The sequence below is a fragment of the Engystomops pustulosus genome, chromosome 3, assembly GCF_040894005.1.
Source record: "Engystomops pustulosus chromosome 3, aEngPut4.maternal, whole genome shotgun sequence".
Classification (NCBI taxonomy): Eukaryota; Metazoa; Chordata; class Amphibia; order Anura; family Leptodactylidae; genus Engystomops; species Engystomops pustulosus.
The window spans coordinates 7,105,872-7,133,595 of NC_092413.1; the positions used below are offsets into that span (position 1 = coordinate 7,105,872).

A 27,724-nucleotide genomic window follows, 5' to 3' on the forward strand; every position below is an offset into this window, starting at 1 on the left:
GAAGCCTCTCTGTACATTCAGACTTGATTTTTACCTTCCTCCGTTTTTTACTGTCGTTATTGGACATAAAATAGACGAGGACGCGGTTAGAAGGATGTTTTTGGTTTTTTTTATTGAAAGCATAATGAAAATCATTAAAAAAACAACAAAGTATTCTTTGACCATCAAGGGATTAGGGCCAAATCTCCAGTGTCGTTCTCATTGTGGCCTCGTACATCTGGGGAGAAGACCAGAAAATGAAAGTAGAAGGTCAGTAATGTGAAACAGTAAGAGCTCCCATACCAAGATGACAGATGTGACCCGGCTCCGAAGGGTCCATAGGGGAATCCACCACTGGGCCCCTCAGCTTGGTGGGCCCCCACCTCCTGCATGAGTTGTGCAAGACACTCAAAATACAGAATAATATGGGGGGATTGTCCAGCGAACTCCCTAGTTATATACTGCAGATGCATTGGATATAACATCTAGCCATCTAGTATCGATCCTCCAAGGGTGTTCTCAATCACTAATCGCAGGCCAATCACAGTGCACAGTGCTCGAAGAGGTAAGAGGGCCCTAGATTATGGCTAAGGCTACCAACAAGGCTCCTAGGACTGTAACAGTCCAGGTCAAGGTCTACAAAGCAATGGGTCAGCTATGTTTTATGGGTTTGTCAATGGATATCATGTAATATTTGCATGTAGCTGTACAGTGGTGGGCCCCATGGAAAGATTTTACTGGTGGGCCCCAGGGCAACCGGTCTCACACTAGATTCGGCTAATAACTGGCTAAGCCGCAAGGGCAAGGAAGAGAGAAACCCGTAGCCCCACTCCTTATACTGTGGTGTATGAGGTCTGAATGGATCCTACTTGGCTTCTACTCTGTGTAAATTCCTAAACGTTCTACAAAATATATTGGGGCTCATTTACTAAGGGTCCGAACGCCGCACTTTCATCGGGTTTCTCGAATATTTCCGTTTTTTGCCGAATTGCCCAGGGATTTTGGGGCACGCGATTGGATTTTGGTGCATCAGCGTCGGCTTGCATGCGACAGAAATGGGGGGCGTGGCCGTCGGACAACCCAACGGAATCGGAAAAACCGCGGAATTTAAAAAACCAATTGTGTCGCAAAATCAGCACTCACATGCACCAGGAAGGAGAAGGTGAACTCCGGCGGACCTCGGCGCAGCAGCGACAGATGCAGGAACTCGGGCGCACGGGATTAGTGAATCACGCTGGACCCGAATCCACGTCGGACAACGAACCGCGGGATCGCGACAGGACCGGGTAAGTAAATCTGCCCCAATGTTTTGCTAAAAAGGCTTCTCAGCGTGAGTTTTCAGGTGTTGACTTAAATTCGATTTCTTAATGAAACATTTCCCGCATTCTGAACATGAAAACGGTTTCTCCCCCGTGTGAGTTCTCAGATGTTCCACGAGCTTTGGTTTTTGCCTAAAACATTTCCCACAAGTGAGACACGGAAAGGGCTTCTCCCCCGTGTGGATTTTTTGATGTATCTCCATGGAAGTTCTGTGTGTAAAAAGTTTCCCACATTCCGAGCAGGAATACGGTTTCTCTTCGTTGTGAATTTTCAAGTGTTCTACCAGAGTCGATTTCTGACTGAAACATCTCCCGCATTCAGGACAAGAAAATGGCTTCTCCCCCGTGTGAATTCTACGATGTTTCTCGACAGATCCTCTATGTTTGAAGCTTTTCCCACATTCTGAGCATGAAAATGGGTTCTCCTCCGTGTGAAGTCTCATATGTTCCACAAGATAGGATCTCTGACTAAAACATTTCCCACATTCGGGACAAAAAAATGGCTTCTCCCCCGTGTGTACTCTTAGATGTTCCACAAGTTTTGATTCCCGAAGAAAGCTTTTGCTACATTCAGGACATGAAAATGGCTTCTCCCCCGTGTGAGTTCTCAGATGTTTCAAATAACCTGATTTATGACTAAAATGTTTCCCACATTCTGAACATTTAAAGGGCTTCTCACCTGTGTGAATTCGTAAATGCTCTACAAGGTTTGATTTCTTACTAAAACTGTTTCCGCATTCTGAACATGAAAATGGCTTCTCCCCCGTGTGAGTTCTCTGATGTTTATAATAAGCTGATTTCTGACTAAAATGTTTCCCACAGTCTGAACATTTAAAGGGCTTCTCACCTGTGTGAATTCGGAAATGCTCTACAAGGTTTGATTTCTGACTAAAATGTTTCCCACATTCTGAACATTTAAAGGGCTTCTCACCTGTGTGAATTCGGAAATGCTCTACAAGGTTTGATTTCTTTCTAAAACTGTTTCCGCATTCTGAACATGAAAATGGCTTCTCCCCCGTGTGAGTTCTTTGTTGTTCCACGTGATTTGATTCCTGATTAAAGCATTGCCCATTCTCAAGGCACAAAATCGGCTTCTCCTCAGCGTGAGTTTTCAGATGATGAAGGAAAGTTGACTTATAAGCAAAACATTTCTTACATTCAGAACATGAAAATGGCTTCTCCCCCGTGTGAGTTCTCTCATGCTGAATGAGACCCCATTTCTTTCTGAAACATTTCCCACATTGTGAGCATGAATATGGCTTCTCCACTTTGTGGCCTCTTTCAAGTTCTACTAGATTGGAGTTCGGAGAAATACACTTTCCACTTTCAGGATTCGGATTTGGCTTCTCCCCTGCGTGCGTATTGCGATGTCGTTCGAGAGAATCTTTATATTTAAAGCTTTTCCCACATTCCGGGCAGGAAAATGGGTTTTCCTTTGAGTGAAGTTTTACATGTACCAGAAGGTGTGGTCTCTGAATGAAACGTTTCCCACATTCGGGACATGAATAGGGCTTCTCCCCTGTGTGAGTTCTCAGATGTATCTCCAGAGAACTTTTATAGGTAAAGCTCTTCCCACATTCGGAACAATAAAACGGTTTCTCTCCTGTGTGAGTTCTCCGATGCCGGTTAAGATTGAATTTTGTCATGAACAATTTGCCACACTCTGAACAGGAAAACGGTTTCTCTCCCGTGTGGGTTTTTTGATGTTCTAGAAGATTAAATTTTCTCATGAAATATTGGCCGCATTCTGAGCATAAATATGTCCCTTTACCCGGGCTCAATCGGTTATGCAAAGAAAAATTTGGTATCTTTTGAATGTCTTCCGATTCATGTGCAGTTTGGTGGTTGCCGATCAGCGATTGACTGGATGAAGGTTCCTGGTCACCGGTGGTGTCAGTGGGTGGAGCTCTGCTCCGAGGGACATTGGGAGATACTGGATTATCTCCTTCTTCATGATAGGAGGATAAAAGGAGATGTTCTTGGGAGTCTTCCATCTTTTCATTTTTATCTGGAAAAAGAGGCCATTTTTAAAAATATTTTTAATCAATTAAAACCTATTCATAAAGCTAGACAAGAGCGCAGGAGGATCTTCACATCCAACAGATTTGGACTTTTTCGGTGGAATTTTTCATAAACAGGTCATTTACAGTTAAAATATTCTAGCACCTCTAACAATATTCACAGGAAATGGAAAGGTTTTTTTTTAGCTCAATGAAGAAATTTTTTTGCCAAAGGTTCTTACCCTCCACTAACGCCGTAAAGTATTGCTCGGGTCCATCGCTCGCCCCAACACAATGTTCCTGCAAGAACGTCATAGTGAAAACAAAAAGATTATTCGCCATTTTACCGGTTAATTTCACTAGTACAGACAGACCCCGGGTTACATACAAGATCGGGTCTGTAAGTTTGTTCTTAAGTTGAATTTGTATGTAAGTTGGAACTGTATATTTTATCATTGTAATCCCAGCCAGAACTTTTTTGGTCTCTGTGACAATTGGATTTTAAAAATGTTGGGTTGTCATAAGAATCAGGAGTAACACTAAAGCTTCATTACAGACGCCTGTGATAACTGTTACAGCTGATTATTGTAGCCCAGGACTAAAGTACAATAAATTACCAATATCCAGAGGTCCGTTTGTAACTAGGGGTCGTATGTAAGTCGAGTGTTCTTAAGTAGGGTACCGCCTGTAATTGAAGGAAACACCACTGACTCCTCCCATGATCCTTTGTGACCACACGGTTTTGGCCAAGACCTTTTTGCCATTTTTCTCTCGTCACATGCCACGAGCCATAACTTTATCTTATCAATGTAGTTGTCTGAGGGCTTGTTTTTTTTTTGTGAGTTGTAGTATGAGCCCCATTTTAGGGTGCATCTAACTCATGAAATTACTCATCGTACAGTTGATTCTACTTTAATTGGTGCAAATTTGGGGCACATAAGACTTTGTGGTCATTTTTACTTCTTGGCCAATGGAAGAAAAGACCCAGACAGTCCCAAATATTTAACATAGGGGGATAAGGATAGAGTAGAGCCCTATGGAGGTGGTGACACTGATCATGATAAAGGTATCTTTTTTTTTTAACATTTTTGAAAGCATTCATGGAGAAATAACTTTTTTTGAACCTTTAAAAATTTTTTAAATAAAACATAGATGAGAACTTTTCCAGCGTCATTATTTTTTGGGCATTCGGCAGTCAAAAAGGCAAATTGTCAAGATAGACTATGAGAGTAAAAAGTAGGCCAACGGCTACCAGGTGCCCCCCCCCCCCTCCTATGAAGACAGTGAGATGCAGTGGTCCTAATGCTGGATCTCAGGAGTCACCCAATTGTCCTTGATATCTGCTGGTGTGAAATGGGACAGAAGACGTCCCCTTCACCTCGATCGCGGGGAGCATTTAGCGCAGCATTTCATGTCCTCCTGCCATACTGGTTCAGCAATAATGGGCCACATGGTGCATCTTCAAGAAGTTATTTGTGGCAATAACCTATGCTCCGAGAATCTGTTCATCCGATTCTCTGGGTGATCTGGGCCTTAACTTATCAACCCAATGTTATGTACACAGTTTGATTTATATCAACTCCACCGCTCCTGGAGATGTTTCATGAATCATAGATTATACATAGAAATCTCAGCTTCTCCTACCTGATGATCGGGGGGGACCTCCTGCTTTATTCCGGGCCAGTCCTGGGAATCTGGAGGACGGGGACATCTCTCTGGTGGATCTCTCCTACTGGATCCATCTATAGGACATAACACAGTGACTGATACATTGTCTACATGTGATGAGCAGATGATGGGGGAATCTGGCTGACTCTCCTCTACAATCAGGGAAGGTCTCCTCTTACCTGGTGATGTGAGGGGCTGGTGGTCCTCCATCATGACCTCCTTGTACAGGTCCTTGTGTCCTTCTACATACTCCCACTCCTCCATGGAGAAATAGACAGCCACATCCTGACATCTTATAGGAACCTGACACACACAATGACACAGTCATCACCCGGACCCCTCCCTTGTGTTATTATATAATGTCCCAGCATTCCCGGCAGCGCTCACCTCTCCGCTCAGCAGCTCAGTGATCCTGGAGGTAAGTTCTAGGATCTTCTGCTCATGTATCAGTGAATGAGGTGGAGGCTGGGTGATGGGGCTCTGGGTCCATCCTCCTGATACACGGGGGGTCACACACTCACCAGACGACTTCTTCACTACTGTGTAATCCTGTGTATGGGGAGACACTGATCACTACATAGATCCTAAGAATCCTTCACCTCTCCAGTCATTTCCCTGTTGTATTCCTAGAGATAAGAGCCGTGTCCTGGGAGACTCTCACCTCTCCAGTTATCCAGTAGATGATCTCTAGGGTGAGGTCCAGGATCCGGGCAGCCGTGGTTCTGTCCTGCTCCATCCCTGGTGGGTCGCTGATGGAAATCACCATTGCTTTTCAAATACGAATGTTTTGTATCTAAGGAACCTGATGGAACACAAGGATCGCAACATCTTATCCAGAAGATATTCCATGAATTTTATGTGGAATTAATGAAATCAAATTATGGAGACAACTTGGAGGATATGTGGTCAAGTATCTGCACTACGGCTCCTTTCACGTCGGAAATATTTGGGTGCCATTCAGTGACTTGAAGAATGAATGGAGCGGCAATTCACAGGTCCGCCGGAGTTCACCTTCTTCTTCCCGGTGCATGTAAGTGCGTGTCTTGTGACACAATTCTAAATGTAAAATATTGAGCGTTGTCCGAATCAGTCGGGTTGTCCGACGGCCCGCCCCCCGATTTCTGTCGCGTGCAAGCCGGCGCCGATGCTCCAAAATCCGATCGCGTGCGGCAAAACCCCGGGGCAATTCAGCACAAAATGGAAATCATTGGGTAACCCGACGAAAATGCGTCCGACGGACCCTCAATAAATGAGCCCCATGGACTATATTTGATAATAGATGTTGACGTGACGATCATCTACACTTGGGTCCGGATGGTTCTACAGGATTGTCCTGTAGAAAAACTCTCCTCCATGCACCCTCTCAGAGCACAGACTTTCTAGGGCTCATTGTTCCCCTTTCTAGAGTTTATTATCCCCTATAAAATGCACAAACCTAAAACTGCGAATTAGACGACAACAACAAAACAACCCCCCGACTACAAATCACACTGACCCCCAACCAGTCACTGACCTGCACAGGACCTGCGATCACTTACCTACTAGAGGTTTTAGGACCTTCTTACGGCATCGAGCACAGAAAGTGCTGAACAGTGGGGAAAAATCTCCACGGCTTGACTCCTCCCCCTCATGTGACCCATCACATGACCGTGACATCATCACAGGTCCTGCAGCCAGGAGTATATAAGTTCTACAGACGAGTCGTTACGACTAGTCGGATTTGTGAGACGGTTGTCATCTGATCGAGAGAAGATCCATCAAGGAGGACAGAAATAGAGTAACATCTCATATTATATACAGGACAGACCAAAAGTTTGGCCACATCTTCTCATTCAAAGAGTTTTCTGTATTTTCATGACTATAAAAATGGTAGATTCACACTGAAGGCATCAAAACTATGAATTATCACATGTGGAATTATAGACTTACCAAAAACGTGTGAAATGACTGAAAATCTGTTTAATATTCCAGGTTCTTTTGCTTTCATTACAGTCTTGGCTTCTCTTGATGCTGTGGGGGGACAAGAGTCACCTCTGCTGCGGGGGGACAAGAGTCACCTCTGCTGCGGGGGGACAAGAGTCACCTCTGCTGCGGGGGGACAAGAGTCACCTCTGCTGCGGGGGGAGAAGAGTCACCTCTGCTGTGCAAGATAAGATTCACCGATGCTACGGAGGAGAAGAGTCTCCTCTGCTGTGGTGGAGAAGAAGAGTCACCTCTGCTGCGGGGGGACAAGAGTCACCTCAGCTGCGGGGGGACAAGAGTCCCCTCTGCTGCGGGGGGACAAGAGTCACCTCTGCTGCGGAGAAGAAGAGTCACCTCTGCTGCGGAGGATGAGTCACCTCTGCTCTGGAGGATAAGAGTCACCTCTGCTGCGGAGGATGAGTCACCTCTGCTCTGGAGGATAAGAGTCACCTCTGCTGCGGAGGATAAGAGTCACCTCTGCTGCGCAGGATAAGAGTCACCTTTCTGCACAGGATAAGAGTCACCTCTGCTACAGAGGAGAAGAAGAGTCACCTCTGCTGCGGGGGGACAAGAGTCACCTCTGCTGCGGCTGGACAAGAGTCACCTCTGCTGTGGAGGATAAGAGTCACCACTGCTGCGCAGGATAAGAGTCACCTCTGCTGCGCAGGATAAGAGTCACCTCTGGTGCGGAGGAGAGGAACAGTCACCTCTGCTGCGCAGGATAAGAGTCACCTCTGGTGTGGAGGACAAGAGTCACCTCTGTTGCGCCGGATAAGAGTCACCTCTGCTGCGGAGGATAAGTTCATCCGAGTCACCAGCCTTAGAAATCACAGGGTAACAGCAGCTCAGATTAGAGAGCAGGTCACTGCCGCACAGAGGTCTCGCAGCAGACACATCTCTACAACAACGGATAAGAGGAGACTGTGCGCAGCAGCTTCATGGTAACATCACTGCTAGGAAACCGCTGCTAAGGACCAGCACCAAGCACCAGAGACACAAGGAATGGACATGAGACCAGGGGAAATCTGGGCTTTGTTCTGATGACGTGGCTCTGTGAGACGCAGAAAAGGTGAAGGAATGGACTCTACAGGCCTGTTCGCCACTGTGAAGCCTGGAGCAGGAGGTGGAATGGTGGTGGGGGGGGGGGGGTGCACTGCTAGTGACACTGTTGGGTGTGATGGTGTGGGGGGCTGTGCTGGTGACACTGTTGGGTGTGATGGTGTGGGGGGGCTTTGCTGTTAACACTGTTGGGTGTGATGCTGTGAGGGACTGTGCTGGTGACACTGTTGGGTGTGATGGTGTGGGGGGGCTGTGCTGGTGACACTGTTGGGTGTGATGGTGTGGGGGGCTCTGCTGGTGACATTGTTGGGTGTGATGGTGTGGGGAGCTTTGCTGGTGACACTGTTGGGTGTGATGGTGTGGGGGGGCTGTGCTGGTGACACTGTTGGGTGTGATGGTGTGGGGGGCTCTGCTGCTGACACTGTTGGGTGTGAAGGTGTGTTTGTGTGTGGGGGTGCTGGTAACACTGTTGGGTGTGATGGTGTGGGGGGCTCTGCTGGTGACACTGTTGGGTGTGATGGTGTGGAGGGCTCTGCTGATGACACTGTTGGGTGTGATGGTGTGGGGGGGGGGGAGCTGTGCTGGTGACACTGTAGGGCGAGATGGTGTGGGGGGCTATGCTGGTGACACTGTTGGGTGTGATGGCGTGGGGGGCTGTGCTGGTGACACTGTTGGGTGTGATGGTGCGGGGGAGGCTTTGCCAGTGACACTGTTGGGTGTGATGGTGTGTGGGGGCTGTGCTGGTGACACTGTTGGGTGTGATGGTGTGGGGGGCTGTGCTGGTGACACTGTTGGGTGTGATGGTGTGGGGGGGCTCTGCTGCTGACACTGTTGGGTGTGATGGTGTGGGGGAGTCTTTGCTGGTGACACTGTTGGGTGTGCTGGTATGGGGGGGCTTTGCTGTTAACAGTGTTGGGTGTGATGCTGTGAGGGGCTGTGCTGGTGACACTGTTGGGTGTGATGGTGTGGGGGGCTGTGCTGGTGACACTGTTGGGTGTGATGCTGTGAGGGACTGTGCTGGTGACACTGTTGGGTGTGATGGTGTGGGGGGGCTGTGCTGGTGACACTGTTGGGTGTGATGCTGTGAGGGACTGTGCTGGTGACACTGTTGGGTGTGATGGTGTGGGGGGGCTGTGCTGGTGACACTGTTGGGTGTGATGGTGTGGGGGGGCTCTGCTGCTGACACTGTTGGGTGTGATGGTGTGGGGGAGTCTTTGCTGGTGACACTGTTGGGTGTGCTGGTATGGGGGGGCTTTGCTGGTGACACTGTTGGGTGTGATGGTGGGGGGGAGGGTTTGCCAGTGACACTGTTGGGTGTGATGGTGTGTGCGGGCTGTGCTGGTGACACTGTTGGGTGTGATGGTGTGGGGGGCTTTGCTGGTGACACTGTTGGGTGTGATGGTGTGGGGGGCTGTGCTGGTGACACTGTTGGTTGTGATGGTGTTGGGGGCTTTGCTGGTGACACTGTTGGGTGTGATGGTGCGGGGGGCTGTGCTGGTGACACTGTTGGGTATGATGGTGCGGGGGGCTGTGCTGGTGACACTGTTGGGTGTAATGGTGTGGGGGGGGCTTTGCTGGTGACACTGTTGTGTGTGATGGTGTGGGGGAGGCTTTGCTGGTGACACTGTTGGGTGTGATGGTGTGGGGGGCTGTGCTGGTGACACTGTTGGGTGTGATGGTGTGGGGGGGCTGTGCTGCTGACACTGTTGGGTGTGATGGTGTGGGGGGGGCTGTGCTGGTGACACTGTTGGGTGTGATGGTGTGGGGGGGGGGCTGTGCTGGTGACACTGTTGGGTGTGATAGTGTGGGGGAGGCTTTGCCAGTGACACTGTTGGGTGTGATGGTGTGGGGGGCTTTGCTGGTGACACTGTTGGGTGTGATGGTGTGAGGGGCTTTGCTGGTGACTCTGTTGGTTGTGATGGTGTGGGGGGCTTTGCTGGTGACACTGTTGGGTGTATTGTGTGGGGGTCTTTGCTGGTGACACTGTTGGGTGTGGGGGGGCTCTGCTGGTGACACTGTTGAGTGTGATGGTGTGGGGGGCTGTGCTGGTGACACTGTTGGGTAAGATGATGTGGGGGGCTTTGCTGGTGACACTGTTGGGTGTGATAGTGTGTGTGTGTGGGGGGGGGGGGGGGGTGCTGGTGACACTGTTGGGTGTGATAGTGTGTGTGTGTGTGGGGGGGGTGCTGGTGACACTGTTGGGGAGTATTATTTATATTCATAGTTTTATACTGTGATTACAGAAATGACTCTTCCAATGGTGGCTGTGTAAAGATCTATAGCGGACTCGTGTTATACACTGGAGATCTGCCCGATCATTCACACTTGCAGAGAGTGCGGGATAAAAAACCTATTCTTCACTGAGCTTAACACGTGTTAAAAAATTTTAAAAAATTGTTTTGCCATCTTCTGACAGTGATAAAGTTTTCGTACTTTGGGGTACGGAGCTGTGTAAGGTGTCATATTTTGCGGGACAATGCACTATGTATTTTTTTAATTGAAAAATAATTACACAACAATGGGGCCATTCGCAATCCAGCGGCGCGTTCTCTGAACAGGATTCGGATCCGGACGGGATTTATGAAGGTAGTTCCTCCGCCATCCACCAGGTGGCGCTGCTGCGCTGAAATGCATCTGGACGCACCGGAATACACCTATCTGGACCAGGTGAAGGTAAGCGCTTCCCAAGCGACACATTTTCAGTTATTAAATGCGGCGGTTTTTCCGAATACGTCGGGTTTTCGTTCGACCACGCCCGCCGATTTCCGTCGCGTGCATGCCAGCGCCGATGCGCCACAATCCGATCGCGTGCGCCAAAATCCCAGGGCAATTCAGGTACAATCGGCGCAAATCGGAAATATCGTCGGGAAAGCGCGAATCGGGCCCTTAGTAAATGACCCCCAATGTGTTCTTGTACTCATCAAGTGGCAAAAAATGTCTTAAATGATATTAAAGAGGACCTTTCACAACCTCAAACAAGTAAAGATAGACATATATTATGTAGGGTCTGCTTCATAGATTTAGGGGCAATTCGAATACAGTCCCAGTATCTGACCACTGTAATCCTCTCAACTGTCAGAGAGGAGGTGCTGGAGCAGAGGATGAGGAGGGAGGTATGTGTTATGCTCATCTTCTCATATGCTAAGAAGTTTATCATGACTCTCTGCTCCTCTCCGGCACCTCCTCTCTGACAGTCGAGAGGATTACAATAGTCAGATACTGGGACTGATATCCTAGCCCCAGAATCTGTGAAGCCCCTACATAATGGTATGGAATTCTCTCCATCTGTGTGAGGCAAGTGTTCGAAGGAGAGTTATTATGATTATGAATTTTTCAAGCTGAGAGGCTGAGAAGTGGTGGCGGCAACTCGTCGGTTTAGCAGACCTTGGCCTAGGCTGCCTATGCTGAAATCCATTGACCAAGCCCATATGATACAAAGTAGTCCTTAGAGAACCGAAGACACCGATCCTTGAGGAAGGCAGGCAGAGGGCTTCATACCGAACATGAAAAATGGCTACTCCCGTCTGTGTTTTTTCTGGTGTTTAACTAAACTTGTTTTATAGACAAAACATTTGTCACATTCTGAACATGAAAATGGCTTCTCTCCTGTGTGGCTTCTCTGATGTTCCACCAGTTGTGACTTTTGCTTAAAGCTGTTCCCACATGCAGGACATGAAAATGGCTTCTCCCCTGTGTGAATTCTCTGATGTCTCCTAAAAGAATATTTATGTTTAAAGCTTTTTCCGCATTTTGAGCATAAAAATAGGTTTTCCTCTTTGTGAAGTCTTTCATGTCCTACAAGATATGATTTCTGACTGAAACATTTCCCACATTCAGGGCATGAAAATGGCTCCTCCCCTGTGTGAGTTCTCCAATGTCTATGTAAAGAGGCGTTATGTCTAAAGCTTTTCCCACAGTCAGAACATAAAAAAGGCATCTCCCCCGTGTGTACTCTCAGATGTTCCACTGATTGTGTTTTCGAAAAAAAAACCACTTTTCACATTCGGGACAAGAAAACTTTTTCCCCGTGTGAGCGTTCAGATGAGTCAAATAAGCGGATCTGTGGCTAAAATCTTTCCCACATTCTGGACACAAAAATGGCTTCTCCCCCGTGTGAATTCCTGGCTGCTCCGCGTAATTTGACCTCTGTTTAAAATACTGTCCGTAGTAAAGACATAAAATTTGCTTCTCCCCCGTGTGACCTTTTTGATGTTCCACAAGGTTAGATTTATGAGCAAAACATTTTCCACTTTCGGAACCTGGAAATGGCTTCTCCTCTTGGTGCTTTTTCCGATGTCTCCTGAGAGAATATTTGTGTTTAAAGCTTTTCCCACATTCCGAACATGAAAATGGGGTTTCGTCCGTATGATGTATTACATGTCCTAACAGATTTGATTTAAGACTGAAACACTTCCCACATTCAGGAATATGGCTTCTCCCCTGTGTGAGTTCTCTGGTGTCTCTTTCTTTTTAGTATGTTTCCCCTATGGAAATAATCCGATCCTTCTATGTTTGGTTTGGCTTTTACCAGATACTGACTGACGTAGTGAAGGCTCCAGGTCACCGGTGGTGTCAGGGGATGGATCTTTGCTGTGAGGGACTGAGGGGACATTAGAAGATATTGGATTATCTTGTGTGATGTTATCTTCTACTTTATTATAGGGAGATAGGAGGGAAACTTTCACCCTCTTGTTTTTACCTGGAAAAGAATCATCAAGGTTTATTAAGATAACAGCAGAGCAGGAACAATAGAAGAAAGACGTACAAGGACCTAGAGAGGCTGAGGTACTGGTTCTCCCTGGGGCAGCCCTTAGGGTGAAGACACACATGGCGTTTTTGGGCCGTTTTTACTAAGTGCGTTTTCAGATCGTTAAAAACGCATGCGTCAAAAAACGCATGCGTTTTTGTCAGTTTTTCCGAAATTGCGCAATGAAAAACGGACAAAAACGCATGCGTTTTAAAAAAAACGGATGCGTTTTTAACGATCTGAAAACGCACTTCGTAAAAACGGCCCAAAAACGCCATGTGTGTCTTCACCCTTAGAGTCTGTAGTGTATGTCCCTGGTAGATGGATGGGGCGCCCTTGATGTTACCGCCGTAACAGGGAACAGCCGGAGGCAACGTTGAGCAAACATAACTTACAGTTCTTTATTTGAACCAACAGCAGGCAACGTGCCCAACGTTTCCTTACAGAGGTAGGATACTGGGAGTGATCTCGGAGAGGAAACCACTGGAGTCTGTTCACCAGCCTGGATGCAGGGGCAGGCTGGGATGGAGCTGTGTCCAATGTAGGAAGCTTCAGCTTTATCCTGGAATGGTTCAGTGTCAGCCCTAAGGGTGGACTGATACTCTATAGAGCTGCTGAGGCCTAGGAGGCCTGTGGTCAGAGCACAAGCTCTGAGGTGATGCTTCTCAGTCAGAAGCTGAGCCTGAACTCACTGTCTGCTCACTAGCAGAGCTGGGCCTGAAGAGAGCTAACTCCTCCCCTGACCAAGGGTTTAGTTAATCCCTGGTCAGGTGGTCTCCTCCCCCATTCACAATTAAGTGCATTGAGGCATATCATTGGCTTACAACAATAAATAACATTTAACCCTTGCCTATCTAGGCAGAATCTACCGCTGCACAATTACCGGAGTATATATGTAGTGTCCTGCAGAGGAGCTGATCAGACTTGCTACTAGGGGAACACACATATTAGGGGCTTATTCGCAACAACTCCTCTGCCTTGCATTGGCAGGGATGTTGCACATCTAAGGCTCAACCTCCTGCTTCAGATGGCCCAGTGTGTAGCATCCTTCATTCCAATACTAAAATAATGGAGTACATTAAGAGCTCAGTGGGACCGCGAAGAGGTGGAAGAGGAAGTCGCCAACGCAACAGGAACACCTAGGGAGGGAGAGGGAGCATGACCACAATGCGAGTCACTCTCTGAACACTTCTCCCCAACCTCCACCACCATCAGATATGGCGCATAGTAGCAGGAGGCAGAATGAACTCACATGACAAAGGATTATCTGTCCACACTTCTGCTGCTACTGAAGGATGGGTCCTCCCATCAGGATCGGCTCCAGGTTGCAGTAGGCTCCTGGGTGACTGAGCCTCAGTGGGCCCCTTTGCAGTAAACTCACATGGTGATACTAAAAATGTTCCTTAAATATTCCATAGTTTATCAAACCAATCAGCCCCCTCCCTCATGGTTATTTTTTTTAATATAAATCCCCCCTATGGATTCCTTATGTACAGCCTTATGTGGGCCCCCCCCCCAGCAGCCCTGGGCCCTGACACTTGCCCGGGTATGCCCAGTGCTAGTGCCGGCCCAGCCTCCCAGTTTAATCTCTGGGTGGGATAATTGGACACTCGCCCTCTGTGCCTTGCAGGTGCTGTCCTGTCCTGCGGCTTGTGCGCTCTCAGAGCGGGTGTTCAGCACCGCCGGTGGCATCATCACCAACAAGAGGATCCACCTATCCACAGCAAACGTGGACATCCTAACATTCATTAAGATGAACCCAGCTGGATCCCAAGATACTTGGTTTTCTGAGTGTCGGAATAAGTTTTGCATTTCCTGAACTTAAACTGTAAAGGGAATCAATCAGTAAAATAAGGTTACACATCCATCTGCCCCTCATCACCCCGGCGCTAGTCTAGACACGACGCGATCACCTAGAAAACAAACGTATAATTAGCAGCCCGGAGCACGGGGACAAGAAGTCCGGCTCACCGAGAATATATATACAGGCAGTCCCCTACTTAAGAAAACCAGACTTACATACGGCCCCTAGTTACAAACGGACCTCTGGATATTGGTAATTTGCTGTACTTAAGTCCTAGGCTACAATAATCAGCTGTAACAGTTATCACAGGCGTCTGTAATGAAGATTTAGTGTTAATATTGAGTCTTATGACAATCCAACATTTTTAAAATCCAATTGTCACAGAGACCAAAAATAATTTGTCTGGGGTTACAATGATAAACTATACAGTTCCGACTTACATACAAATTCAACTTAAGAACAAGCCTACAGAACCTATCCTGTACGTAACCCGGGGACTTCCTGAATATATATATACAGTGTATAATAATTGGTGCCGCGTTACTGTTGTGTCGCTCCTGGAATCTCGGACATTCTGACAATTTGTTAGTTGTGTCGGAGCTTGTGGACGTCCCAGACTGACCCCATAGGGAGGTAGATGCAGAATTGTGATTTCCTAGGGGTAGGGGGGAGGTCCAGGATAACGTGGAAGGGAGCAGGGGGGTAAAAATATCAGCAAAGATCAAAACTCTTGTTTTTTAAGTATTTTTTATTGAAATTGTTTTTGTTATGTATCAAAGTTGTTACATTCAGTAAAGTAAAAAAAATAATGAATTATAAAAAAAAATAATAATAATATAAAGATGAAACAGAAGAACATTCCCTGGGAAAGGGGAAGTGGAGCAGGAGAAGCTTTTTTTTTCCCCTATCATCCGGCCCTCTAAACGAAATTTATTAAACAAAATCCATCCTGATAATCCAGGGACATTACTCCTAGATCCAGGCACCAGGACTGTGGTATCTTCTTATATTTATTATCCATGGCCTCCTGCCTTCTAAAATCAACTTTTAAAATTATGCTAATGAGCCTGAAGAGCTTCACAGGCTGTTACACTGTCTCCCTCTTTCCTTTGCTCCCCCATCTATCTGCCTGATGTAATCTCAGTGCTCCTGTTACTGTGTAACAACCTGAGAATCTGCAGCATAGAGGGGCTCTGGCCTCCTTCCTTCTAAAATTTACTTTTAAAATTATGCTAATGCGCCTGAAGGGCTGTTACCAGAGCCCCTCTCAGTGTAACAGTCTGTGAAGCTACAGCAGTCTCCCTCTTTCCTCTGCTCCCTCAGCACTCCCCCCCCCTCTATCTGTCTGATGTAATCTCAGTGCTCCTGTTACTGTGTAACAGCCTGAGAATCTGCAGCACAGAGGGGCTCTGGGAACCGCTCCAGTAATCTTTTGCATAATTTTAAAAGTTGATTTCAGAAGGAAGGAGGCCACGGATAGCAGATATAAGCAGATACCACAGTCCCGGGGCCTGGATCTATGAGTAATGTCCCTGGTTTACCAGGATGGATTGGGAATGGATATTTCCTTTAACTTTAATTTATAAAAATAGAATTTTTGAAAACCAACAAGAACTTGTGAAAACAGTAAAATAAAATTATTATAAAATTCTGTTGGACTTTTTGGCCAGGAGCAGATCGAGTTTCCGGAGCATTAGATCCATCTTGGCGTTGATGGACGCGATGTTCTCGTATATATCGCTAATGACTGCGTCGTTTCTGCCCTCGTCGTGTGAATTGGGCTCAAGGCCCGAAGCAGCCGCCGCCTCGTCCTCCTCCGAATTATCTTCTCTCTCCTGTTGCCCGGTCCGAGGATCTTTGGAGAAATTTTCCATAGGAACCTGTTAAATGAAACAATTCAAAGTTTACGTTTTTAACAAGAACCTGAAAGGGAGGTTTATATATATATATAATTAATGAAATAATTTAGGTCCCTAAAGATTTATTTCCTTTAGGTGTTTGGTTTAATTCACTAAAAATATTAACTATGGAAAAAAAAAAAAAATAGCTTTATTTATAAATTTTTATTTATTTTTTAATTAATTCATAAAGTATTTGACCACATAGCCTCGAGCATTTCCAAATTTTTATTATGTGAAATGTATCAACGTATTTTATATTTTATAGGATTTAGTTATTACCATATATACACCAGTATAAGCCGACCCAAATATAAAAGGGGGGGGGGGGGAATCCGGTGAGCCCCCCCCCTCCTCATCCGGTGAGCCCCCCCCCCTCCTCATCCGGTGAGCCCCCCCCCCTCCTCATCCGGTGAGCCCCCCCCCCTCCTCATCCGGTGAGCCCCCCCCCCCTCCTCATCCGGTGAGCCCCCCCCCCCTCCTCATCCGGTGAGCCCCCCCCCTCCTCATCCGGTGAGCCCCCCCCCTCCTCATCCGGTGAGCCCCCCCCTCCTCATCCGGTGAGCCCCCCCCCTCCTCATCCGGTGAGCCCCCCCCCCTCCTCATCCGGTGAGCCCCCCCCCCTCCTCATCCGGTGAGCCCCCCCCCCTCCTCATCCGGTGAGCCCCCCCCCCTCCTCATCCGGTGAGCCCCCCCCCCCTCCTCATCCGGTGAGCCCCCCCCCCTCCTCATCCGGTGAGCCCCCCCCCTCCTCATCCGGTGAGCCCCCCCCTCCTCATCCGGTGAGCCCCCCCCTCCTCATCCGGTGAGCCCCCCCCCCCTCCTCATCCGGTGAGCCCCCCCCCTCCTCATCCGGTGAGCTCCCCCCCTCCTCATCCGGTGAGCCCCCCCCCCTCCTCATCCGGTGAGCCCCCCCCCTCATCCGGTGAGCCCCCCACCTTGCTCATCCGGTGAGCCCCCCCCCCCTCCTCATCCGGTGAGCCCCCCCCCTCCTCATCAAAAAGTAATGTCATGTGACCAGGGTGACATCATCTAAGGCCTAACATAAGCAAACTGTACCCATGCAAATATCTGATCACATGCAATTCCAGCAGCCTCAATGGACATCTAGAACTCCCCACCCTCCATGGAGACATGCTGTGATTTCATGCGATCAGATATATGCATGGATTTGCTAATGTTAGGAGGCTAAAGGTCCCTAGATGATGTAATTCTGGTCACATGGGGAGCTGCTGCATTCAGGATACAAGGTAAGATTATAAATCTAATTTTATAAGGATCTAAAAAATATATTTTTAGCTGAAAGAAGGGGGTCAGTTAGGGCTCTATGGGAACCTGTCACTAGCTGTGTTTGTGAAAAATGTGGTGACAGGTTCCCTTTTAAAACTCGCCTTAACCCTACTTGCCAAACTCTGTTTGTACCAGAATCTCTCTCCAAGGAGCTTCTTGGTGCACTGGAGGCGGGGCATGTCCGCTGGAGCACCCGTTTTCTCCTATTTTTAACATTTTATTTCTACGGAGAAATTATTTTTTTTTTAAATAACAGCCTAGAAAACCATATACCAAAAAGTGTTAGAAAACAAGTAGAATTTTTACTTACCTGAAATAGAGATTCAAGGTGGGAATTATTAGAGTCTTCATTATCAGGTTGTAACTCTAACGGACTAAAACTTTCTGTAATAACAAAAAATAATTAGAATTTGTTTTTAATTATAGAAATGTATTTAAATATGACATAGATAGGAGATAGATAGATAGATAGATAGATAGATAGATAGGAGATAGATAGGAGATAGATAGATAGATAGATAGATAGATAGATAGATAGGAGATAGATAGATAGGAGATAGATAGATAGATAGATATGAGATAGATAGATATGAGATAGATATGAGATAGATAGATAGATAGATAGATAGATAGATAGATATGAGATAAATAGATAGATATGAGATAGATAGATAGATAGATATGAGATAGATAGATATGAGATAGATAGATATGAGATAGATAGATAGATAGATAGATATGAGATAGATAGATATGAGATAGATAGATATGAGATAGATAGATAGATAGATAGATATGAGATAGATAGATAGATATGAGATAGATAGATAGATAGATATGAGATAGATAGGAGATAGATAGATAGATAGATAGATAGATATGAGATAAATAGATAGATATGAGATAGATAGATAGATAGATATGAGATAGATAGATAGATATGAGATAGATAGGAGATAGATAGATAGATATGAGATAAATAGATAGATATGAGATAGATAGATAGATAGATAGATAGATAGATAGATAGATAGATATGAGATAGATAGATAGATATGAGATAGATAGATAGATAGATAGGAGATAGATAGATAGATATGAGATAGATAGATAGATATGAGATAGATAGATACGAGATAGATAGATAGATAGATAGATAGATATGAGATAGATAGGAGATAGATAGATAGATAGATAGATAGATAGATAGATAGATAGATAGATATGAGATAGATAGGAGATAGATAGATAGATATGAGATAGATAGATAGATAGGAGATAGATAGATAGATAGATAGATATGAGATAGATAGATAGATATGAGATAGATAGATATGAGATAGATAGATAGATAGGAGATAGATATGAGATAGATAGATAGATAGATATGAGATAGATAGGAGATAGATAGATAGATAGGAGATAGATAGATAGATAGGAGATAGATATGAGATAGATAGATAGATAGATAGATAGGAGATAGATAGGAGATAGGAGATAGATAGATAGATAGATAGATAGATAGATAGATAGATATGAGATAGATAGATAGATATGAGATAGATAGATAGATAGATAGGAGATAGATAGATATGAGATAGATAGATAGATATGAGATAGATAGATACGAGATAGATAGATAGATAGATAGATATGAGATAGATAGGAGATAGATAGATAGATAGATAGATAGATAGATATGAGATAGATAGGAGATAGATAGATAGATAGATAGATATGAGATAGATAGATAGATAGGAGATAGATAGATAGGAGATAGATAGATAGATATGAGATAGATAGATAGATATGAGATAGATAGATAGATAGATATGAGATAGATAGATAGATAGATAGATAGATAGATAGATATGAGATAGATAGATAGATAAAGTTCAAAAAAGCAGGCAGCACTCCAGAATAGTGGTCAAAAACGGTGGGGTATCTTTATTCCATGTGCAACGTTTCAGCTCATGCAGAGCCTTTATCAAGCATAGTGAGTATGGCCAGTAAACAAACATATAAGGGCCAGCCTTTCATTTCATTGGTCTACCAACAGACCGTGGTAATTACATTGCAAAGTTAACAAAATATACAACATTCCATTTTATAAGTGAAAAAGTGTTATGCTAAACTCAATCATTAGTTTAGTACAGTGAAATGACAACGTTAAGTCAGTGAAAAATGCATGTGTAGACATAAGTAAATAAATAAGTACCCTCCCAACTGCAATCGGACCGCCCCCTGTCTCGGCCTTCCATTCATAAATTTCAGTGGCAGATCGTGAACAGCTGGTTTTGAGCGCCAGGCGTGTAGTATCTCTGTCGCGTCACCGGAAGTTGTAGCGGTCACATGATCGGGTCTCAATCATATGATTTTGGCGCATGCGCACTCGAGAAGTGTGCGGCGGCCGCCATGTTTTTTAAGGGAAGAACCACACATATACGGTCAGGACCCCTCTCAGGATTAAGCTGAAATAGTGACACTCCAAAACCAGGTACTAATAGGTGAAGACAAGCAGTAAAACCACTACCGTCATCCCTCAGTGCGGAGTAATGGGATTTCATACAGTATCCAGAAACTGGACTACCGATATTCTATCCCTTCGTCCTGCCCGGTATTAGCTGGAGCAAGGGTCACAAAGTGAGGTGAAAACCTCCAGCACTTTCCTTTGGGGTCCCACCAGTAGTTAGCTGTGTGGAACACGTTTCAGAAATAAACACTTGTGGTGACTCACGACATATACCTAATAAATGTGTAATACTTCACACCAAATTATCAAACAAAGGCATGAAGCAGGGTTTGTATTATTGAAAGACACGAGACTTTGTGGGGGTTTAAGATCCGTGCGGTGAGGGTCAGAAGATCCCAATAGATCTGGAAAAAATAAAATATACTTTTACTATAGTGTACAACTATATACAGTGGCATTATAGTATATTTAGATTGACAGAATCCAATTCATATATTTACTGGTGGAGAATTCTTCTCCCAATTATACTTGACCTACAACAGACTTAGAAAAGAGGGCTATGACATGTGTCACAAGGCGGCACTCCCCGCATGCGCACCATCTCACTGTCAGAACTCCACATAACGTATCATAATCATACTTAAATGAGTCCACTTAAATTGTATTCTATATTTAGACCCTGGGGCTGTAAAGTCCCCAATCGCTTTATCCATCTCAATTCGCATTTCCTAAGCAAAGCTTCCCTGTTACCTCCTCTTTTGAGTGCAGGGATGTGGTCTATTATCATGCATTTTAGTTCACTTTCTTTATGTCCTATTTCGGAAAAGTGTCTACTGACGGGTAAATCTTTTTTCTTTTTCCGGATGGTATATCTGTGTTGCGTAAATCTTGTCTTGAAGTCAAGTGTAGTTTCGCCTACGTATTTAAAATCACATGGGCAACTCAGTAAATACACCACGTAAGTACTGTTACAGTCAAGGTAGTGTTGTATCTTGTATTGTATCCCGTTGTGTGTAAATGTATCACCTTTGATGATGTATGAGCAATTAATACATGTCCGACATGGATAACATCCTTTACGTGTGAGTCGAGAGATACCCCTTTGTACTAGTGTCCTAACTGGACCTGTGTCAGTTTTTACTACCCGATCTCTAATGTTTCGAGCTCTTCTATATGAGAGTATCGGGGGGTTGTGAAGTGCCGGAACTCCTGTAGGGTCACTCGATAAAATCTTCCAATGTTTTTTCACAATGGACGCAACACTTGTGCTAGTGTCACAAAAAGTGGAAATAAAAGGGATCCTGTCCTCTTTATTTTTTGGTTGCGTGGGCAGTAATAGTTCTTCCCTACTTTTACTCTCAACCCTGTGTTTGTTATCAAGGAGTACTCTGTTAGGGTAACCTCTCTGTTTGAATCTGGACAGCATCGCGGTGGTATTTCTCTGTAACTTGTCATTGTTGCTAGCTATCCGTTTAACTCGATAGAGCTGACTGAGGGGTAGAGAGTTAACCATGGGGCGCGGGTGGCTGCTCTCAAACCGTAGAATCGTGTTCCTGTCTGTTGGTTTATAAAACACGTCAGTTGTCAAACCCTGTTGTGTATTCTCAACAAGCACATCTAAAAATTGTAGATGTTGTTGGGATTGGACCATAGTGAATTTGATGTCACTGTCAATCGTGTTAAGGTATTCATAGAAGTCTGTGAGTTGTTGTAGGTCACCAGTCCAAAACATGGCGGCCGCCGCACACTTCTCGAGTGCGCATGCGCCAAAATCATATGATTGAGACCCGATCATGTGACCGCTACAACTTCCGGTGACGCGACAGAGATACTACACGCCTGGCGCTCAAAACCAGCTGTTCACGATCTGCCACTGAAATTTATGAATGGAAGGCCGAGACAGGGGGCGGTCCGATTGCAGTTGGGAGGGTACTTATTTATTTACTTATGTCTACACATGCATTTTTCACTGACTTAACGTTGTCATTTCACTGTACTAAACTAATGATTGAGTTTAGCATAACACTTTTTCACTTATAAAATGGAATGTTGTATATTTTGTTAACTTTGCAATGTAATTACCACGGTCTGTTGGTAGACCAATGAAATGTAAGGCTGGCCCTTATATGTTTGTTTACTGGCCATACTCACTATGCTTGATAAAGGCTCTGCATGAGCTGAAACGTCGCACATGGAATAAAGATACCCCACCGCTTTTGACCACTATTCTGGAGTGCTGCCTGCTTTTTTGAACTTTACATTGAAGACACTTTTTGCCAGAGTGTCAAGGACTTTGCACCCAACATAGTTGCTGTGCTGCTCTGGACTTTCCCATACTTAGATAGATAGATAGATAGATAGATAGATAGATAGATAGATATGAGATAGATAGATAGATATGAGATAGATAGATATGAGATGAGATAGATAGATAGATAGATAAGAGATAGATAGATATGAGATAGATAGATATGAGATAGATAGATAGATAGATAGATAGATAGATAGATAGATAGATAGATAGATATGAGATAGATAGATAGATATGAGATAGATAGATAGATAGATATGAGATAGATAGATAGATAGATATGAGATAGATAGATAGATATGAGATAGATAGATAGATAGATAGATAGATAGATAGGAGATAGATAGATAGATAGATAGATAGATAGATAGATAGGAGATAGATAGATATGAGATAGATAGATGATTATTACCTGCGTTGAGCGCTATCGTGTGCCTCAGCTCCTCCAGGATGTGTTTCTCTCGCCCTTTCAGACTGGAGATACGTTTCTGTATTTGTCTCTTTGTGTGAACTTTCCCAAATTTTTGAAACAGTAACGCGCAGCAGTTGAGGAGAATCTGCGACTTTGTCTTGTTTTTCTCGTACTTTATCTTGTCGTTGTATCCGTGCCGGTCCAGGTAGGACACTATGAGCAGGAGCTCCTGCCTGGTGAAGGCGTCCGCCCTTTTTCTTTTTTGGCTACGAAACAAGGTAAAACAAGAACTAAAATCTAACTAAAATCAAACAAGACAAATCTACTGTGGAGGAGGAGAGACGCTTAAAGAGGACCCGTCACCCTAAAGACCTGCACTAGTAAAGTAACTTTAGTAATCATCTCCTAGTTCTAGAACAGACGCCTCCGATAACACTAGCAGACACTGCCGCGCCATAGTCTCAGCTCACAGCGGTCCGGCCTATTCATGAGGGGGCGGTCCTAGGAGCTGCTTCTGCTTCCGAGCCCCTCCCACCCCGGGCTTCATGCAGCAGTCACCGCCTCCTCATGAATACACTGGACCACCGTGAGCTCGTTCCAGCGTTCTGAGGCTGTGGCGCTGCAGTGTTCGCTAGCTTTACCGGAAGGTTCTGGTAACGCTAGCAGTTTAACACTGATCCATCTGGGGTAGCGCTAGGACAGGTACGGTGACAGGTCCAAAAATTTAGACTTAAAATGTGCAACATTTATCACAGTGTCTGATGGCGCCTGATAAATCTGCTGAAGTTTAAGACTATTGTCCCAGGATTGGGGGACAACGAGATCGTGTTGGGACACCCACCCACCATGAGAACCGGACCCTCACGAGGAAAGGGATCCAGTTCCCACTCTCGTGATTGGTGAGGGTCCCAAAAGTTGGTCCCTCAACGATCACCTCGTGTGGATAGGGGAACAACTTAGTTAAGACTGTCTGGGTTCCAATTATTTCATTTTTGGACCTTTTTGGTGCAATTTAGGCCACACCCTTTTACCGAGGCGCAAACGAGTCTAAAACTCTTGTTCTTCAGTTGTTTTGCCACAAATTAAGCCACGCACAGGGAATATGTTTCCCACATAAGAGAAAATTCCCTGCCTGTGATCCGTTCTGGAGTTGCCAACCAGCGATTGACTGGATGAAGGCTCCTGGTCTCCGGGGGTGTCAGAGGACGGGTCTCTGCTGTGAGGGGCGGAGGGGACATTAGCAGGTACTGGATACGCCTGTGTGGTATCTGCCTCGTGATAGGGAGAGAGGAAGAAAGTTCTCGTCTTGTCTTCACCTGGAAAGAGAAGAAACAAAATATCAAAAAATTTGTATTCCCAATGTTCTCCGGGGGAACAGCGAATGGGACGGAGATGCAAAAAATCTCTACTAGAACCGGTAGTAGGGTCAACAGAACCGACCATAGACCAGGTAAAGCCTGGAAGTGAGGACGGCAGGGAAGTGCAGGGATACGAGGCCACGTTAGGTCTCCTACAGAATTTCTGATCAACAAAGTCTAAGTAGATCAGTTCTACAAGGTAAAAACCAGGAACTTAGTAGCGCGAGGAATCATCTCACTGGGGCAGATTTACTTACCCGGTCCATTCGCGATCCAGCGGTGCGTTCTCTGCGGTGGATTCGGGTCCGGCCGGGATTCACTAAGGCAGTTCCTCCGACGTCCACCAGGTGGCGCTGCTGCGCTGAAGTCCGCCGAGGCCCGCCGGAATGCACTGAAGTCACCGGCCTATTCCTGGTGAAGGGTCCAGCGACCCTTTTTTTTTTTCCGAATCCATTGGGTTTTCGTTCGGCCACGCCCCCGATTTCCGTCGCGTGCATGCCGGCGCCGATGCGCCACAATCCGATCCCATGAGCCAAAATCCCGGGGCAAAACAGGGAAAATCGGCGCAAATCGGAAATATTCGGGTAACACGTCGAGAAAACGCGAATCGGGCCCTTAGTAAATGACCCCACTGTCTCCTACAACCATGTCCAGGCCATTCAAATGGCGGCAAACGTTACCCAACTGATGACCCGTTTTTACCGTTCTTCCGACGAAAGAAGGGAGAGGGACAGAAGTCAACAGACTATGATAGGATGTTGGTCCTAAAAGTGGGAGCCGCATCTACTAGGCATTTATGATAAATCCTTGAGTATTACAATGGGGTCTATCGTTATGTATAAGTCACAAAGTCTACGGTAATGTGAACCAAAGCTTTTCTTATGCCTTTAGATGGGTCTTAAGACCCAGATTTCCCTTCTTCAATTGGGTCACTGCTAGTGGGGAGAAAGGAGTACGTAATACTTTTGGTTGGGAGCTCCAGCCAATGAGAGGCTTCCTCAGACCAGGGGAAATTACAGGAAGTGATGTCACCTGGAAGTGATGTCCCATGTCTAAGAAGGCCAGTAATTGGATGAAACGGGTCACATGACACTCCTCAACTCTAACCAGGAGCAGGCCCCAAATCCAGATGTGGGTCCCAAGAAGGAGGAGTATGTGTTCTTCCCCCCCCCCCCCCCACCACCACTGCCCTCTTCCAAGTTTTCCATATTCCTGGTAAACCCCTTTAAGGAAATGTTCTCACCGTCCAGCGGCACCGATATGACTTTCCCGAGTCCATTCCTAATTCCACCACAAGTTTCCTGCAAGGGTCACATGTAAAGGAGAAAAAGTGATCGGAGATTTTCATTTCTCAAGTAGAAGATCCAAAATCACAAAAGACATGAACTAAACGCTGAAGAGAAAATCAGACGAGAGAAACGTCCACCCAAGTATTTTATATATCAGCACAAATGTTCTGCTGCGGGAAATGATCCAATCTCATAGCGGAGAAACGTCTTCATCCAAGGTGTCATTGTTGGATGAAAATCTGACTCCCAGGACCCCAAGAACATGATGGAGAGGTTTCCCGACGCTTCATTCTATACCGGGAGTGACTGCCTTATACATATACAGGGAGGTGGAGAAAGCTTCATTACATCAAGATACGTAGGGTCCACAACCTGATTCTTTACCTGATGATCGGGGGGGACCTCCTGCTTTATTCCTGGCCAGTCCTGGGAATCTGGAGGACGGGGACATCTCTCTGGTGGATCTCTCCTACTGGATCCATCTATAGGAAATAACACAGTGACTGATACATTGTCTACATGTGATGAGCAGATGATGGGGGAATCTGGCTGACTCTCCTCTACAATCAGGGAAGGTCTCCTCTTACCTGGTGATGTGAGGGGCTGGTGGTCCTCCATCATGACCTCCTTGTACAGGTCCTTGTGTCCTTCTACATACTCCCACTCCTCCATGGAGAAATAGACAGCCACATCCTGACATCTTATAGGAACCTGACACACACAATGACACAGTCATCCCCCGGACCCCTCCCTTGTGTTATTATATAATGTCCCAGCATTCCCGGCAGCGCTCACCTCTCCGCTCAGCAGCTCAGTGATCCTGGAGGTAAGTTCTAGGATCTTCTGCTCATGTATCAGTGAATGAGGTGGAGGCTGGGTGATGGGGCTCTGGGTCCATCCTCCTGATACACGGGGGGTCACACACTCACCAGACGACTTCTTCACTACTGTGTAATCCTGTGTATGGGGAGACACTGATCACTACATAAATTGCTGAAATAAGTATTGGACACACTGTCAAGTTTACAACTAGAATGAAGAGGTCGGTCACTTCAACTGTTAGAAACAGAATCTAAAGAAAAATCCAGAAAAACACATTGTAAAATTTAAAACTAATTATTAGCGATTTATTGCATGAAATAATTATACGATCACCGACCAGCAGGACCTCTGTCTCTCTCTCAGTGCTGTTAGTTTTTCTTTAAGAAGCTCCTCCCACTCTGCACTCATTACCTCTATTATTTGTAACGGTTTGAACTCTCCAGATCTGCTGAGTAAGGACAGGTAAGATCTCACCTCGTGGAGTCGGATGATTCTAAGAAGCTCAGGAATCAGCCCAGAACTACCCAGGAGGATCTGGTCACTAGTGACACACTTTGCCATCATGGATTACAATCTTGCAGGACACACAAAGTCCTCCTGCTCATGCTGCACACGTCCAGGTCCTTTTGAAGTTCCTAACTGACCATCTGGATGATCCAGAGGAGGCCTGGGAGACAGTCATGTGGTCCAATGAGACCAAAATAAAACTTTTGGGATCAACGCCACTTGTTTGGTTTGGAGGAAGAAGAAGGATGAGAAGAACCCTAAGAACACTGTCCCAGACATGAGACCTGGGGGTGGAAACATCAGACTTGGGGAGGGGGGGGGGGGAGATTCTCAGCAAGTGGGAAAGGACATCTGCCCAGTACTGAAGGGAGGACGGCGGGGCCAAGTATCGCAAGATTGTTTCAAACAACCTCCATCCCTCAAAAAGACCATTGAAGATGGGTCGTGGTTGGGTCAAACATCCGAAACCCACAGCCAGGGCAACTAAGGAGCGGCTCCGCATCAAGCACCTCAAGGTCCTCAGTGTGAACTCAATGCTCTTCAGGAACGGTCTCAAAACCTGAAAGATCTGGAGGAGATCCGTATGGAGAAGTGGACCAGAACCCCTGCTGCAGTGCCAACATACCACCTCTGGATCAAAGAACCAAGATTCTGGACCAAATACTAAGATCTGTTTTGATATTATTGTATCAAATACTCGTTTCATACAATAAAATGCTAATTAAAGGAAATCTACCACCAGGATCAAAGATGATAAACTAAGGACACTGACATGTTGGCGCCTGCTCTCTCTGGCAGGATCCTCACTTATTTAAGCTTCTTATTC

General features: G+C 45.7%; 2 protein-coding genes across 4 annotated transcripts in view; one reads left to right on the forward strand and one right to left on the reverse strand.

The window, feature by feature from the left end:
• The window catches only part of LOC140120870 (uncharacterized), a 326,412-nt gene that overhangs the window by 278,934 nt on the left and 19,754 nt on the right, over positions 1 to 27,724 (forward strand). The window lies entirely within an intron of this gene.
• LOC140120864 (uncharacterized) lies at positions 114 to 26,634 on the reverse strand. Of its 2 annotated transcripts, XM_072139863.1 has the most exons (5): positions 6,505 to 6,609; positions 5,146 to 5,768; positions 4,943 to 5,040; positions 3,541 to 3,598; positions 114 to 3,306 (listed from the first exon to the last, which is right to left on the reverse strand). In XM_072139863.1, the coding sequence occupies exons 2-5, from the start codon at positions 5,228 to 5,230 to the stop codon at positions 1,292 to 1,294; spliced, it is 2,256 nt and encodes a 751-aa protein (XP_071995964.1). In that variant the 5' UTR covers positions 5,231 to 5,768; positions 6,505 to 6,609; the 3' UTR covers positions 114 to 1,291. The 2 variants fall into 2 exon arrangements, with proteins under 2 accessions (XP_071995964.1, XP_071995965.1); XM_072139864.1 differs by lacking the exons at positions 4,943 to 5,040; positions 5,146 to 5,768; positions 6,505 to 6,609 and adding exons at positions 25,954 to 26,051; positions 26,157 to 26,634.

Excerpts from the sequence above, each read along its gene's own strand:
- LOC140120864 (XM_072139864.1), bottom strand. The coding sequence starts at position 26,241 with ATGGAGGAGTGGGAGTATGTAGAAGGACACAAGGACCTGTACAAGGAG. Across the intron at positions 3,599-25,953 it reads AGGTCCCCCCCGATCATCAG|GAACATTGTGTTGGGGCGAG; the intron begins GTAAAGAATCAG and ends ACGTTCTTGCAG. Across the intron at positions 3,307-3,540 it reads CTTTACGGCGTTAGTGGAGG|ATAAAAATGAAAAGATGGAA; the intron begins GTAAGAACCTTT and ends CTCTTTTTCCAG.